This window comes from Schistocerca nitens, chromosome 12, assembly GCF_023898315.1.
Source record: "Schistocerca nitens isolate TAMUIC-IGC-003100 chromosome 12, iqSchNite1.1, whole genome shotgun sequence".
In the NCBI taxonomy this organism is placed as follows: Eukaryota; Metazoa; Arthropoda; class Insecta; order Orthoptera; family Acrididae; genus Schistocerca; species Schistocerca nitens.
In genome coordinates, this window is record NC_064625.1 from 141,226,291 (window position 1) to 141,240,562 (window position 14,272).

Below are 14,272 nucleotides of genomic sequence, written 5' to 3' on the forward strand. Positions count from 1 at the left end.
ATAGAAAAAGAATCAAAGTGGCTGATGTGAAGTTAAGTTTTTTAACATGATAGGGGAAGACAAAAAGAGATAGGTATGGAAAGAAACTTTGAAGAACATCAACAAAATTAATAAATGACAGGATTTAGTAGTACTAAAGTATCACTACTGTGGACATGCAAGACATATGCATGCTGATCATTTTTCTGGAAGAGAGAAAAAGAAGAAGGATGTGCAGTAAGTCAAGCAAAAACCTAACAGAGATTTGGAGAGCTGACGGCAAAAGGCATAATAAGCCGAGAACACAACTAGAACACCATATAAAAACAAGAAAAGTACAAGGATAAAAGCTGGTGGAAGTGTTTTCTCTACTGACCTAATATACCGTGTGATCAAAAATTCAGTATAAATTTGAAAACTGAATAAATCACGGAATAATCTAGATAGAGAGGTACAAATTGACACACATTTAGTTTTATTAGAACCAAAAAAATACAAACGTTCAAAAAATGTCCGACAGATGGCGCTTCATCTGATCAGAATAGCAATAATTAGCATAACAAAGTAAGACAAAGCAAAGATGATGTTCTTTACAGGAAATGCTCAATATGTCCACCATCATTCCTCAACAATAGCTGTAGTCGAGGAATAACGTTGTGAACAGCACTGTTAAGCATGTCCGGAGTTATGGTGAGGCATTGGCGTCGGATGTTGTCTTTCAGCATCCCTAGAGATGTTGGTCGATCACGATACACTTGCGACTTCAGGTAACGCCAAAGCCAATAATCACATGGACTGAGGTCTGGGGACCTGGGAGGCCAAGCATGACGAAAGTGACGGCTGAGCACACGATCATCACCAAACGACGCACGCAAGAGATCTTTCACACGTCTAACAATACCCCTTTTTTTTTTTTGTTCTAATAAAACCCCATGTCATTCCAAGCACGTGTGTCAATTTTTACCTCTCTATCTACATTATTCCGTGGTTTATTAAGTTTTCAAATTTATACTGACTTTTTTATCACCCGGTATATTAATGAAATGAGTTTGGGTAGTTAAACATACATCTGATGAACCAAAACATTACGATCACTGCTCACCTTGAGACTGAATGCCCCCTCGTGTGGCACTGCGACTGTATCAAAAGTCTACATATGGAGCAGAGAGGAATAGGGAATCAGTCTAGTGATGAAACAGATCACAAATGGAAAATTCATAGACATAAGCGACTTTGATGAAAGGCAGATTGTTGTGGCCCAACACCTGGAAGTGAGCAACTCAGAAACAGCAGAGCTGGTCACCTGTTCCATGCTATGGCCTGACCATTTATAGAAAGTGGTCGAAGGACTGTGAGACCACAAGTAGGCGACAAGGTGTCGGGCATTCACAGCATATCACAGAATAAGGAGGTCGGAGGCTCATCCACTCGGTAAAGCAGGATAGGTGGCAATCTGTGTCAGATCTGCCAACAGAGTACAGAACTGATGCAGTCAGAAATGAGCATACCATTCAGAATATGCAATAGACAAGCCCTGCTTGTTCCCATGCTGACCCAACAATATCATCAATATTACAATTGCAGTCAGCACAAGACCATTAAGACTGGATCTTGGATCAGTGGAAATGTGTTGCCTGATTGGATGAACCATATTTCTGGTTACACAAAGTCGACTGTCATGTCTGGATATGCAATCATCCAGCCAAATGGCTGCTCTCAAAATACGTTTCACACCACAGGTGCACACCAGTGGGTGCAGTGTTATACTATGGGGTAGATTCACCTGGGTTCTGTGGCTCCTGTGGTAGTAATTGAAGGCACCGTGACAGATGTGGACTATATGATAATTAGAAGGGTGGCTTGATAAGTCTGCTAAAAAAGCAAGAAAAATGTTTGTTTCATAAACAACTCACTATTCTTCTCAACATACGAGAGTTGTTTTTTAAGTAACGGCCGTTTTTATTTTTTAAAAAAGATACAAATACTTTTGTAAAAAACTTTTATTTTCTGATTCTACACACTTTTACCTATTTTTCTACATAGTTGTCTTGTGTATTTAAGCACTTGTCATACCGTACAACAAAGTTTTTAATTCCCTCTTCAAAGAATTCGGTCGCCTGCTCCGACAGCCAAGAGTTCACGGCCGCTTTCACTTCATCGTCGTCATTGAAGCGCTGCCCGCCAAGATGGTGTTTCAGGTACCGGAAAAGGTGAAAATCGCTAGGAGCAAGGTCGGGGCTGTATGGTGCATAGTCCAAAACTTCCCAGCCAAAAGAATCAATCAAATCCCGAGTCTTTTGAGAGGTGTGAGGCCTAGCGTTATCGTGCAGGAACAAAACTCCTTTTGTCAGCATGCCACACCTTTTGTTTTGAATTGCTCTGCAGAGTTTCTTTAGAGTTGCACAGTAGGCATCCGAGTTGGTTGTCGTTCCTCGTGGCATAAAGTCCACTAGCAAAACACCGCGCCGTTCCCAGAACACAGTTGCCATAATCTTGCGCTTTGACAGCATCTGTTTGGCTTTGACCTTGACAGGTGAGGTTGTGTGTTGCCATTCCATCGATTGTCGCTTGTTTTCGGGAGTGATATGGGATACCCATGTTTCATCTCCAGTGACAATTTGAATCAACATCCTCGTAACGAATCAAAAAGTCCAATGAAGTGGCAAATCTCTTCCTTTGTGGTCCTCTGTAAGGAGTCTGGGTACCCACCGAGAACACATGTAGCGGGACTTTGAATTTCGCCGTGCTACGCTCGTTCCCTCGGATAAAAAATATCCCGTCGCAGCGGTATGAGCGCTCGACGGCAGAGAAAATACCAAAATTGTAACCTTTTTTGTTTTTCTATCCGTTTTCAATTGTCTCTTGTTAGCCGAAGCTTAAGGCAGGCGTGATCGGATGCTGACGTAAAAACTTAATGGCTAATCTTGATCTGATTGTAATGTGTAGACATTTTTGGAAGTTATTAAGAAATTCGGTGGATGGAAGTAGCAAAGTGAATTAAATTGCATACAGTATCAAGATGATTTTAATTGGTATAAATTAGTGATCCCTGGACTATTGCAAGATTTCGGAGCAGATTTTTTCACGCTGAAATGAAGGAGATTTTTGAAGACGTGGACGCCGCCTGGTAAAGGATGATCTCTCGTCTACGCCACTTCCCCCTGTCAGTTACATTCTGTTATTCTCTGTTTCTTTTCAATAACTTTTGTAGTGAAAATTGGTTTAACTTTTGCTCAAAAACGCCACAGGGACCACCCCAACAATAGCTTTTCCGAATAACGAAGTCCGATAGATTTTCTGTTATTAATACAAAGTCCGATTTGCTTTTCATTCTTTCCCTTTTTCACGGTCTATCTTCTCCCATTTTTTGTTTATTAACCACTACACACAGTTTCTTAAAGTTTAGGTTTTCAGACACAATTTTGTACAAAACCGATCTTGAAACTTGTGGAAATTCCAAAGAAAGAGTGGAAATTGTGAATCTTCTGTCCTCACGAATCTTTGTTTCGACTGCAGCCACCAAATCATCAGTGATCACAGAGGGCCGGCCTGAGCGTTCTTCGTCATGGACGTTTTGACGGCCATTTTTAAACTCTCTAACCCATTGACGCACTTTACCTTCACTCATTGCATTCGAGCCATAAACTTCTGTAAACTGACGATGAATTTCTGCAGCTGATAGGCTTCTCACAGTCAAAAAACGTATCACTGACCGTATCTCACACGCGGCGGGCGATTCAATAATCGTAAAAATTATAAATGCGTACACGTCAGCTACAGAGCTGCAACTTGCATCAGTGTGAACGGGAAGGATGCCGGCAAGTGGCGCGGTGGCTTGTTGCGGCGTCCGCGCGAACTACGGGACTATACGCGCGAACGGCCCTTACTTAAAAAACAACCCTCGTAGTCTCCTTTGAGGGATATACACTTGGTCGAGTAATCCTCTCGCTTTTTTCATTCCGCTGGAAAAATGGGTTCTGTCAAACTCAGCAAAATACACCTGATTGCAATTATCAGTTCCTCATTTCATGACAATTTCTTCCCAGCTAGCCAAAGTTTTAAGTTAGAGAATAGGAAGAAGTCACTTGGGGGTAAGTCTGGTCAACGGGATGGATCAACAACCAAGCCAAAGACTAACTCATCCATTTTTACCACTGTTATTGCTGATGTTTGGGATGGTGCATCATTCTGGTGAAAGAGAACTTTTTTCCATGCCAACCTAGGTCTCTTTTTTGGCCAATTCAAGTTTCAAATGATCCAGCAATGAAGCACAGCAGGACCAAGTTATGATTCTGCCTTTTTCGAAGCCATCTATGAGAGTTATCCGAGAGAATTCCAAAAAACCTTACTAGCTGATAAAATGGCCTTTGCCTTCTTCTGTGTGCTTTCACCAGCCTTTGTCCATTTTTCTGGCTGCCATTTAGACTATGGTGTGTAATGATGGATCCAGGTTTCATCACCAGTCACAAATTGGTGCAAAAAGTATTGCAGATTGTGATTAAACATTACCACACACTGTGTTGAAATGTTGTGCCAGATGCACTTTTGGTTGACTGTGAGCAACCTCACACACAGCTCCCTTATAGCAAATTCTCGGTGCAGGATATTATGCACTCACTCAGTTGAGATGCCTGCAGTCTCAGCAATCTCACGAATTTTTATTTTGCAGTCTTGCGTTACCATATCATGGATATTGTCATTGGTTTCCTTTGCGGTCACCTCAATTGGACGGCCAAGGCATACTTTGTCTTCGGTGTTCATCTGCCCACCCTTTGATTCATTAATACAAAAGTAAATGGTCTTCAATGATGGTACAGAGTCCGTACGAACTTCATCCAATTGTTGATTTGTAAGGCAGTCCAACCCTTCAAATTAAAATGTTTAATAACAGCATGAAACACTGCTTCTTCCATTTTCAATTGCAACAGACAAACTGACCAATTCAGACAGCTGTCGACAATGATCTGTGTGACGTACATTGTTCAAATTCTTATGAAATCTTCAGACTAATCAGGCTTACTAACCTTGAAGGCTCAATGAAAATTTCCATTCTTTCACAGCAATTCACCAAATTATCAAACCACCATTGCGGACCATGTATACTCCTACAAGTTTCGTGTCTTCCCCGATAGTGATGACCTTTTCCAGCAGGAAAACTGTCTGTGTTATAAGACCATAATTGTGCATAATACCATATTAGCTTGATGTTTTGGCCACCAAAATGCCTGATCTGAACCCAATGGAACACAAACCACTAGCCCATAATTTACAAGCACAGACACTATAGTGCCTCACACCTCTGGAAACCTACCAAACGTTATGTAAAACTTTCTCAGACTTCCTGCTGTGTAAATTCAGTGTAAAACCTCGAGCTTTCAATGACTTCCTCCATCATCATCATCATCATCATCAGGGACAACAGACTGTCGAAACTGCTATTGTGGTGGCCTTAAACAGGCCCAAGATTGCTTCTGATTGGTCGGTAATTGCGTCGTGCTATTGCAGATGCTGTCAACATCTGCATGGGTGGCACCATCGATCCCACCACAGTGTAAACATTACGATGAATATCTCTGGCTCCTCTCTGCATTGAGAGCTCACTTCCATGCATCCCTAAGATTATATCCGCCATCATGGTTGAAGGTTTTTATCACACATTCTTAATTCTAAAACTTTACTAATTATAGAGTCCAAGTATGTCGGAGCCTGAGACAAAACTTTTGTTTCATCAAACAGTATTTTATGTTTGTTTGTGAGGCTGTGCTCAGTAACTGCAGATTTCTCCAGTTCTCGAGTTTTAAAATGTTGTTGATGTTCTGCACAGTGGTTGAGAACAGTGCGGGTGGACTGACCAATGTAATTGCTTCAGCACTCACATGGGGTGTTGCAAATCCTAGGAATCCTGAACCCAAGACCGTCCTTAACAGAGCATAGCATCTGCTTTATCTTCTTAGGAGGTCAGAAAATAGATCTGAACCTTGTTTTCCCAGGACTCTGCCTATTTCACTGGATTTAGTGCCACAGCAGGGAAGAAATGCAATTGGTGGCTCATCATGTGCATGTTCAACACTTTCACATTTCGTTTTCTTGCAAAACGCTGACTTCATATCATGTGATACATAGCCTTTCTTTCAGAACTGATACCTCAGATGATTATGTACCAGTGTATTTAAAGCTGCTCTCCTCTGAACTGGATGGCAAAACTCTGGACACTAGAATATATAAATTAGTGTGTGTTGGCTTGCAGTACACTGAGTGGCTGAGACATCCATCCGACTTTTGTTGTGCCAGAACATCTAAAAACAGCAGCCTTCCCTCTTTCTCTGTCTCGATGGTGAACTGGATGTTTGGGTTCATGCTCTTCATATGTTTCAGGAAGTGCTCAAGAGGTTCTACGCCTTGTGGCCACACCATAAATGTATCGACAGCATAACGATAAAAGGAAGATGGATGAAGTGGAACCGAATTTAATGCACATTCCTCAAAATGTTCCATAAAAAAGTTGGCCACTGCTGGAGACAATTGGGAATCCACAGCCATTCTGTTTGTCATTTCATAAAATTTACCGCCATACAAGAAGTAGGTAAGGTGATCATCATAACACGTCAAAACAACTTCATCGTTTCAGAGGAAACTGAATCCATACCCAAGAAAAATCTGCTGTATTGCATTCCAAAGCTATTAAGCAAGTGGTCATAATGTTTTGGCTCCTCTGAGTATGCACTTACGTACCCATGTAAGTACGGATTTACTCTCCTTCTGACACTGACTGCAGCAGTGTTCTATACTTACCCTATCAGTTCTGGAGTGGCAACTCGGCACATTTCATTTCTGCAACACTTCCTATGACAAACAACAGGTAGAAGTATCAGTAACCAGGTCACAGAAACATCATTTACAAAGGACACATTACAAATCATACTCTCAACTGTAAACTTATGTCCTGCTACTTTTCTAGGTGATTATGTTGAAAATTTGTTGAACAGCTACTACGAGGTGGTTAAGTCAAGAAGAAACCTGCACAACATTTTTCTAATTTACTTGTAACAACATTACAAAATTTATGACATCATTTTTGAACGTATGACACCCTGCTTCTCAGGAAAAAAGTTTTTCAATTGAGCAGCTTCATCTCTTCACTGACGGTAAATCAATAGCATGTTAAACCATACTTCAGTGGGCCAAATATAAGGGGGTACTCAAGAAAACCGGAATTTTTTAAAAGCTACATATTTTCAAATTGTTTACAAAACAATCTTATTCCCTTCAAAACACTCTCCACATCACAACTAATACATTTATCCTACCAATGGTTCCACTGTTTGAAACATTTTTTTTTTTTGCGGTCATCTTTAGAAATATCTCTTCCTTCATTTTTTTCTTGGCTTATTCATTGTTGCCAAATCGCTGTCCTTTTGTGCCCCTTTTCATGTGTAGAAACAAGAAAAAGTCGCAAGGAGTCAGGTCAGGCGAGTAACGTGCGTGAGGTAGCGGGACCATGCCATTTTTAGCCAAAAACTGTCTGACAGAGATGGCTGTGTGTGCAGGTGCGTTGTTGTGGTGGAATAGCCGGTCTCCTGTCTGTCACAAACCAGGTCTTTTTTGATGAACACTGTTGCGCAATCTTCTTAAAACTTTCAAATAAAAGATTTGACTGACCGTCTAACCTGGGAGAACAAACCCTGAATGAACTACACCCTTGCCATCAGAAAACAAATCAGCATTGTTTTGATGTTTGATGTTTTTCTGGATAACATTTCCCATTGGTTTCACTGTTACTTTGTTTCTGTGGCGTAACAACAACACTATGACTCATCACCTGTAATGATTTTCGACAGAAAATATGGATCAGTTTCAAGCTGTTGTTACAAAGCATAACATGTTCCAAATCGATGATCCTTTTGAACGTCAGTAAGAACCTGAGGAACAAACTTGGCAGGGACCCTTTTCATTCCCAAACCTTCCATTAAAATTCGCTGAACCAAGCTCCAAGATAACCAACTAATCTCTGAAGCTGATCAAGTGTCTGTTGGCGGCGTGTGAGCACAGCAAGCTCTCCAATTTTTTCAATATTTCCATCGATTCGGGCAGTTGACGGACGTCCAGAACAAGGTTTGTCATCAATCAACAGATCGCCATTTTTAAATCGAGCAAACCACTCGTGTAGGGTGAAAAATATTTAAATCAACAAACTCTGGGAGGTTGTAGAGGACATCAAAACAAATATTTTTCCTTAATGTCATTTCTTCCTATGAGAAGTATTTAAACTGGTAGCGAAAGATTTCTCTGGTGGCAAATTAATTAAACCAACACTTTCCCATTTTTTTATCTATTTTTTTTTTTTACCAAGAGACGACACATTAACACAACCCAATTTCAGTTACAGTAGATTTTAAAAAATGCCTCCATTGACACAAAAACAAAGGTTACACCGTCGGATCACGTTCTGTCTGACACAGGCAAAAACCCCAGGAGTATCCTGAATTGTTCCTGCTGTTGCTACTATCCGGGCAACCAGATCCTCTTCTGATGCAACAGGAGTTGCGTAAACAAGGTTGTGCATCTCTCCCCACACAAAAAAGTCCAGAGGGGCATATCTGGGGATCGAGCAGGCCATGGTATAGGACCACCTCTGCCAATCCATGTTTCTGGAAACCATCGGTTCAGGAATCGACGCACACGACGACTGAAATCTGCCAGCGCCCCGTCATGTTGGAACCACATTCGTTGTCTTGTAGGGAGCGAGACATCTTCCGGAAATTCTGGCAATGCTCTGGCGAGAAAACTGTAATATTGCCTGCCATTTAATGGCCTAGGTAGCAGGTCCGGCCAAATTAAACAGTCCCCAACAACACCGACCCACACATTAACGAAGAACCGCACTGGTGAGCGCTAGTAACTGTGGCATGTGGGTTATCCTCACTCCTGACGTGCGAATTGTGCATGTTCAAGACTACATCAAGCTCGAACATTGCTTCATCGGTAAACAACACAGAGGACGGAAATGTAGGATGCATTTCCCTCTGTTCCAGGTACCACTGCGAAAACTGTGCTCTGGGTGGATAATCAACTGGTTCCAGGTTGTGGACACACTGTACGTGAAATGGATGTAACAATTGCTCTCGAAGCACAGTTATTACATTCATCTGATTCGTCCCCATGTTATGTGTAATTGCACGTGTGCTGATTGAAGGATCCCACTCCACATGCTGCAAGATAGCTTCCTCGAATTGCAGCATTACTACCGTACGATGGCGCCCTGTCCAGTTAATCTGCTAAATGACCCCGTCTCACTCAGACGTTGGTACACAGCAGCAAAGTTCGTATGATGCGGGATACGGCGATTAGGATATTGTTGTTGATAAACCCGCTGTGCAACTCGTCCGTTGTGGTGCGCTACGTAGTACGCACCAACCATATCAGTGTAGTCACTCCAGGTGTGTCGCTCCATTAGTAAACAGAGACAATGCACTACTACACTGGTGGACAGCAGTTGCCTGCAACTGAAGAGCGTAATACGCCCTCTAAGAACTGAAGATCGTAATACGGCCTCTAACAACGGAAGAGCGTAATACGGCCTCCACCGGTTTAAATAATCCTCATACGAAAAAATGACATTTGGGAAAAATATTTGTTTTGATGTCCCCTACAACCTCACAGAGTTTGCCGGTTTAAATACTTTTCACCCTGTACTTGAGTTTTTCCTATAGTGTCATCTTGCTAAGATGTTTTCAACATTAAAACAGTTCAAGCAACATTCTTACTCAATAGAAAACAAAATTTCACAGCTACATGTTGTTCACTTAAATTTGCCATCATACAAAATGAAACAAGGACAAACCAGCGTTGGCAAAAACAACTACTGTGCATATGGACAGAACAAGGCAGGTTGACAACACAGGCGGCACAGAACTGGCAATGAGTTGCGCTACACATGCCTAGCGGCATAAATGCGTACTAGACAAGCTCCGCACTTGGCAATGTTATTCTGGTTTCTTTCAGTGTCCCCTCATAAATCGAAATCCATGGGCTGAGGCAACTGTAGCGGGATGCACATTCTGAAGAATCTGAATGATCTGGATGGCCTTATGCAAACAAATGTTGTCACGCAAAAAAAGGCTGCCGTTTGACATTAGGCCTCGGCATTAGTTTCCAATTGCAAGCTTCATGTCGTTGCAAAGGATATCGCACTGACTCTTTTCCAGGCAATATTATGGAATAGCCACATGTGCACCCTGGGGACCTGAAGAATCACATTTCCCTGCAGAGTTCAGCCTGGAATTTCATTGTGGTTGGAGATCTGGGGCATTCCCATTCCAGGTTCTAGTGTTTGCTCCCTGGTTTAAAGTAATGACTCCATTTTTTATCTCCACAGATGATCTACTTTAAAACATTTCACCCTCATAAGCATTACAGTCCAGCAGCTGCTGACAGATGCTCATGCAAGTGTTCTTCACTGAGTCACTTTGGCACCTGGATTGCACTGACAATGCGAAAGATGAGCGAGTTAGGGACGAGCAATAATCTCTCTCTCCACTACTGATTCTTTAAGAATCAAGCTATCATGTTTAAAAGTGCTTCGCACATTTAATCACTTTAAAAATGAGTTAATGAAACAATGGAAAATCCAGGATGGAATGTAACAATATTATGAAAGGGATAGTTGCCACTCACTATATAGCGGAGATGTGGAGTAGCAGACAGGCACAACAAAAAAAAAGTGTCACAAATAAGCTTCCAGCCAGCAAGGCTTTCGTCAAAAAACACACACACACACAAACAGTCTCTGGCAACTGAAGCCACACTGTGAGAACCAGCACCAGTGCCTTTTGGTGTGTAACATGGTGGTGTGTAACGTAACTACGTTGGTGCGCGAAAAGCACCGTGCTGTGATCTACAGGGTGGCGCACGAAATGTGTTACCAATTGTTTCTTTCACAATTTACGACGCACATTAGATATCCCGCTGGGATCTCTACAGCAGTACCAGCAGAGCTTGGAAAAACAAATGAGTTGTGAAATGGCGTGTAATTCACGATACTGCCGCTAGGAGACTAGTAAGCAGCAATAGCTGACAATGGAAGACTGACGACACAGCTACGATCGGCAGTTGTGTTACTTTTACGTGAAACGAAAAGCCTTGTTGTGACTCAGAGGCGTTTTCGACAACAGTTTAACACATGATGGGTCCCTTGCAAGAAGACCATCCACAGGTTGTACGACAAATTTGTGCAGGAAGGAACAGTATTGAAAGCGAAGCGATCTCGGCCTAAGCCTGTTTGTTCGCCGGAGAATATGGAAGCGGTACGTGTTGCTGTACAGAGAAGTCCCGGGAAATCGTGTAGAATGGCAGCAGTGCAACTGGGAATATCCAGACGCTCCGTTCAACGCATTCTTAAAAGTGACCTCCATATGTACTCTTACAAGATGACTTGTGCACAGAAGCTCACTGAAGAACACAAGCAGCAGAGACTACTGGTTGCTCAGTGGGTGGAGGATAGGGAAGAAACTCTCAACAACGTTTGGATTTCAGACGAGGCGCATTTTCATTTAGACAGTGTGGTTAACAAACAAAACGTACACTTTTGGGCCACTGAAAACCTACAAGTGCTTCAGGAACGACAACATTATGCTCCAAGGATTACAGCGTGGCCAGCAATTTCCAGTCACGGACTTATTGGACCGTTTCTCTTTGAAGAAACTGTGAACAGCGAGCATTATTTGAGCATGCTTCGCAATAGCTTGATTCCACAGCTTCTTGCTACTGCCTTGCCCTTCAACACGCAGTCGTTCATGCAACATGGAGCAAGGTCACATACTGCAAACACTGTGTTGGAGTTTTTACACGAGCATTTCGACATGCAGATCATTTCACTCGGGTTTCCAGGTCGCTTCAATGACGGACAAAATGGGCCCCCCAAAAGTCCAGACCTCAATCCGTGTGACTTTTTTCTTTGGGGGTACCTAAAGGAAAAAAATTTTCCCGAAACGTCCATGTGATTTAATGGAGCTCAGAAGACTTATTCTTCAAGCTTGCAGTGAAATTATGGAAGACATGTGCCGTAGGGTAATCACTAACTTCAGTGTTCGTTTGAAAGAAGTTAGGAAACGAAATGGTGGACATATTGAGCATGTGCTGAGTTAGACCAAATCTCGATGGACGGCTCTTCATTGTAGTATATGTTCCTTTCCGATTGTATTGACAATAAAGTTTATATTCAAAAACAAAATGGTAACACCTTTCATGCACCACCCTGTAGTTTCTGACCACAGAAAATGTGCCTCCAACTGAAGGATGAAAGATTTGCACGGTGATAATTGTACTGACATCAGCAATGTGCGATGTTTGGTTGTTTGTGCTCATACTGAAGGAAGCGGTGGTGCTAACCTCAACGTTTGTGACAGAGCTCGGAATGGCAATCGCGTACGGGAACCGATGAGACTCATTGGAATCAGTTCATGAACTCATTGGAAAAAAATCATCAGATAACACAGACCCAGCCCTGAATTAAGTGGGGCATATCGAGAGAGCATGTACAGACCATCACTGCAGAACAGAAAACTGTGTGCACGGTGGGTGCCTCGAATCCTCACTCCCGACATGAAACAGAGGATACTGGAAATCTGTCAACAATTTCTTTTGCATTTAGAGCGTAAAGATGATCGGTTCCTTAACAACATTGTGACAGCTGATGACAGAGGATGACAGACTAAAGGCTGAAATACTAAATGTCTTTTTCCAAAGCTGTTTCACAGAGGAAGACTGCACTGTAGTCCCCTCTCTAGATTGTCGCACGGATGACAAAATGGTAGATAACAAAATAGATGACAGAGGGATAGAGATACAATTAAAATTGCTCAAAAGAGGAAAGGCCGCTGGACCTGATGGGATAACAGCTCGATTTTACACAGAGTATGCGAAAGAACTTGCCCCCCTTCTTGCAGCAGTGTACCGCAGAACTCCAGAAGAGCGTAGCGTTCCAAAGGATTGGAAAAGGGCACAGGTCATCCCCGTTTTCAAGAAGGGACGTCGAACAGATGTGCAGAGCTATAGACCTATATCTCTAACGTCGATCATTTGTAGAATTTTGGATCACGTATTATGTTCGAGTATAATGACTTTTCTGGAGACTAGAAATCTACTCTGTAAGTATCAGCATGGGTTTCGAAGAAGACGATCGTATGAAACCCAGCTCGAGCTATTCGTCCATGAGACTCAGAGGGCCATAAACACAGGTTCCCAGGTAGATGCCGTGTTACTTGACTTCCGCAAGGCGTTTGATACAGTTCCCCACAGTCGTTTAATGAACAAAGTGAGAGCTTATGGACCAATTGTGTGATTCGACTGAAGAGTTCCTAGATAACAGAACGCAGCATGTAATTCTCAATGGAGAGAAGTCTTCCGAAGTAAGAGTGATTTCAGGTGTGCCGCAGGGGAGTGTCGTAGGACCGTTGCTATTCACAATATAGATAAATGACCTTGTGGATAACATCGGAAATTCACTGGGGTTTTTTTGCGGATGATGCTGCAGTATATCGAGAGGTTGTAACAATGGATAATTGTACTGAAACGCAGGAGGATCTGCAGCGAATTGATGCATGGTGCAGGGAATGGCAATTGAATCTCGATGTAGACACGTGTAATGTGCTGTGAATACATAGAAAGATATATCCCTTATCATTTAGCTACAATATAGTAGGTCAGCAACTGGAAGCAGTTAATTCCGTGAATTATCTGGGAGTAGGCATTAGGAGTGTTTTAAAATGGAATGATCATATGAAGTTGATAGTCGGTAAAGCAGATGCCAGACTTAGATTCATTGGAAGAATCCTAAGGAAATGCAACTCAAAAACAAAGGAAGTAGGTTACAGTACACTTGTTCGCCCACTGCTTGAATACTGCTCACCAGTGTGGGATCCGTACCAGATAGGGTTGATAGAAGAGATAGAGAAGATCCAACGGAGAGCAGCGCGCTTCGTTACAGGATCACTTAGTAATCGCGAAAGCATTACGGAGATGGTAGATAAACTCCAGTGGAAGACTCTGCAAGAGAGTCCCTCAGTAGCTTGGTACGGGCTTTTGTTGAAGTTTCGAGAACATACCTTCACCGAGGAGTCAAGCAGTATATTGCTCCCTCCTACGTATATCTCGCGAAGAGACCACGAGGATAAAATCAGAGAGATTAGAGCCCACACAGAGGTATACCGACAATCCTTCTTTCCACGAACAGTACGAGACTGGAATAGAAGGGAGAACCGATAGAGGTACTCAAGATACCCTCCGCCACACACCG

General features: G+C 42.4%; 1 protein-coding gene across 2 annotated transcripts in view; it reads right to left on the bottom strand.

The window, feature by feature from the left end:
* LOC126215215 (uncharacterized) overlaps positions 1–14,272 on the bottom strand; it is a 374,241-nt gene that overhangs the window by 168,014 nt on the left and 191,955 nt on the right. The window contains exon 5 of one of the 2 annotated variants that reach the window (XM_049941881.1): positions 6,772–6,822. The exons of the other annotated variant lie outside the window; for it this stretch is intronic. Within the exon in view, the coding sequence (XP_049797838.1) occupies positions 6,772–6,822 (51 nt within the window). The remainder of the gene's footprint in view (positions 1–6,771; positions 6,823–14,272) is intronic. 2 annotated transcript variants of the gene reach the window in all.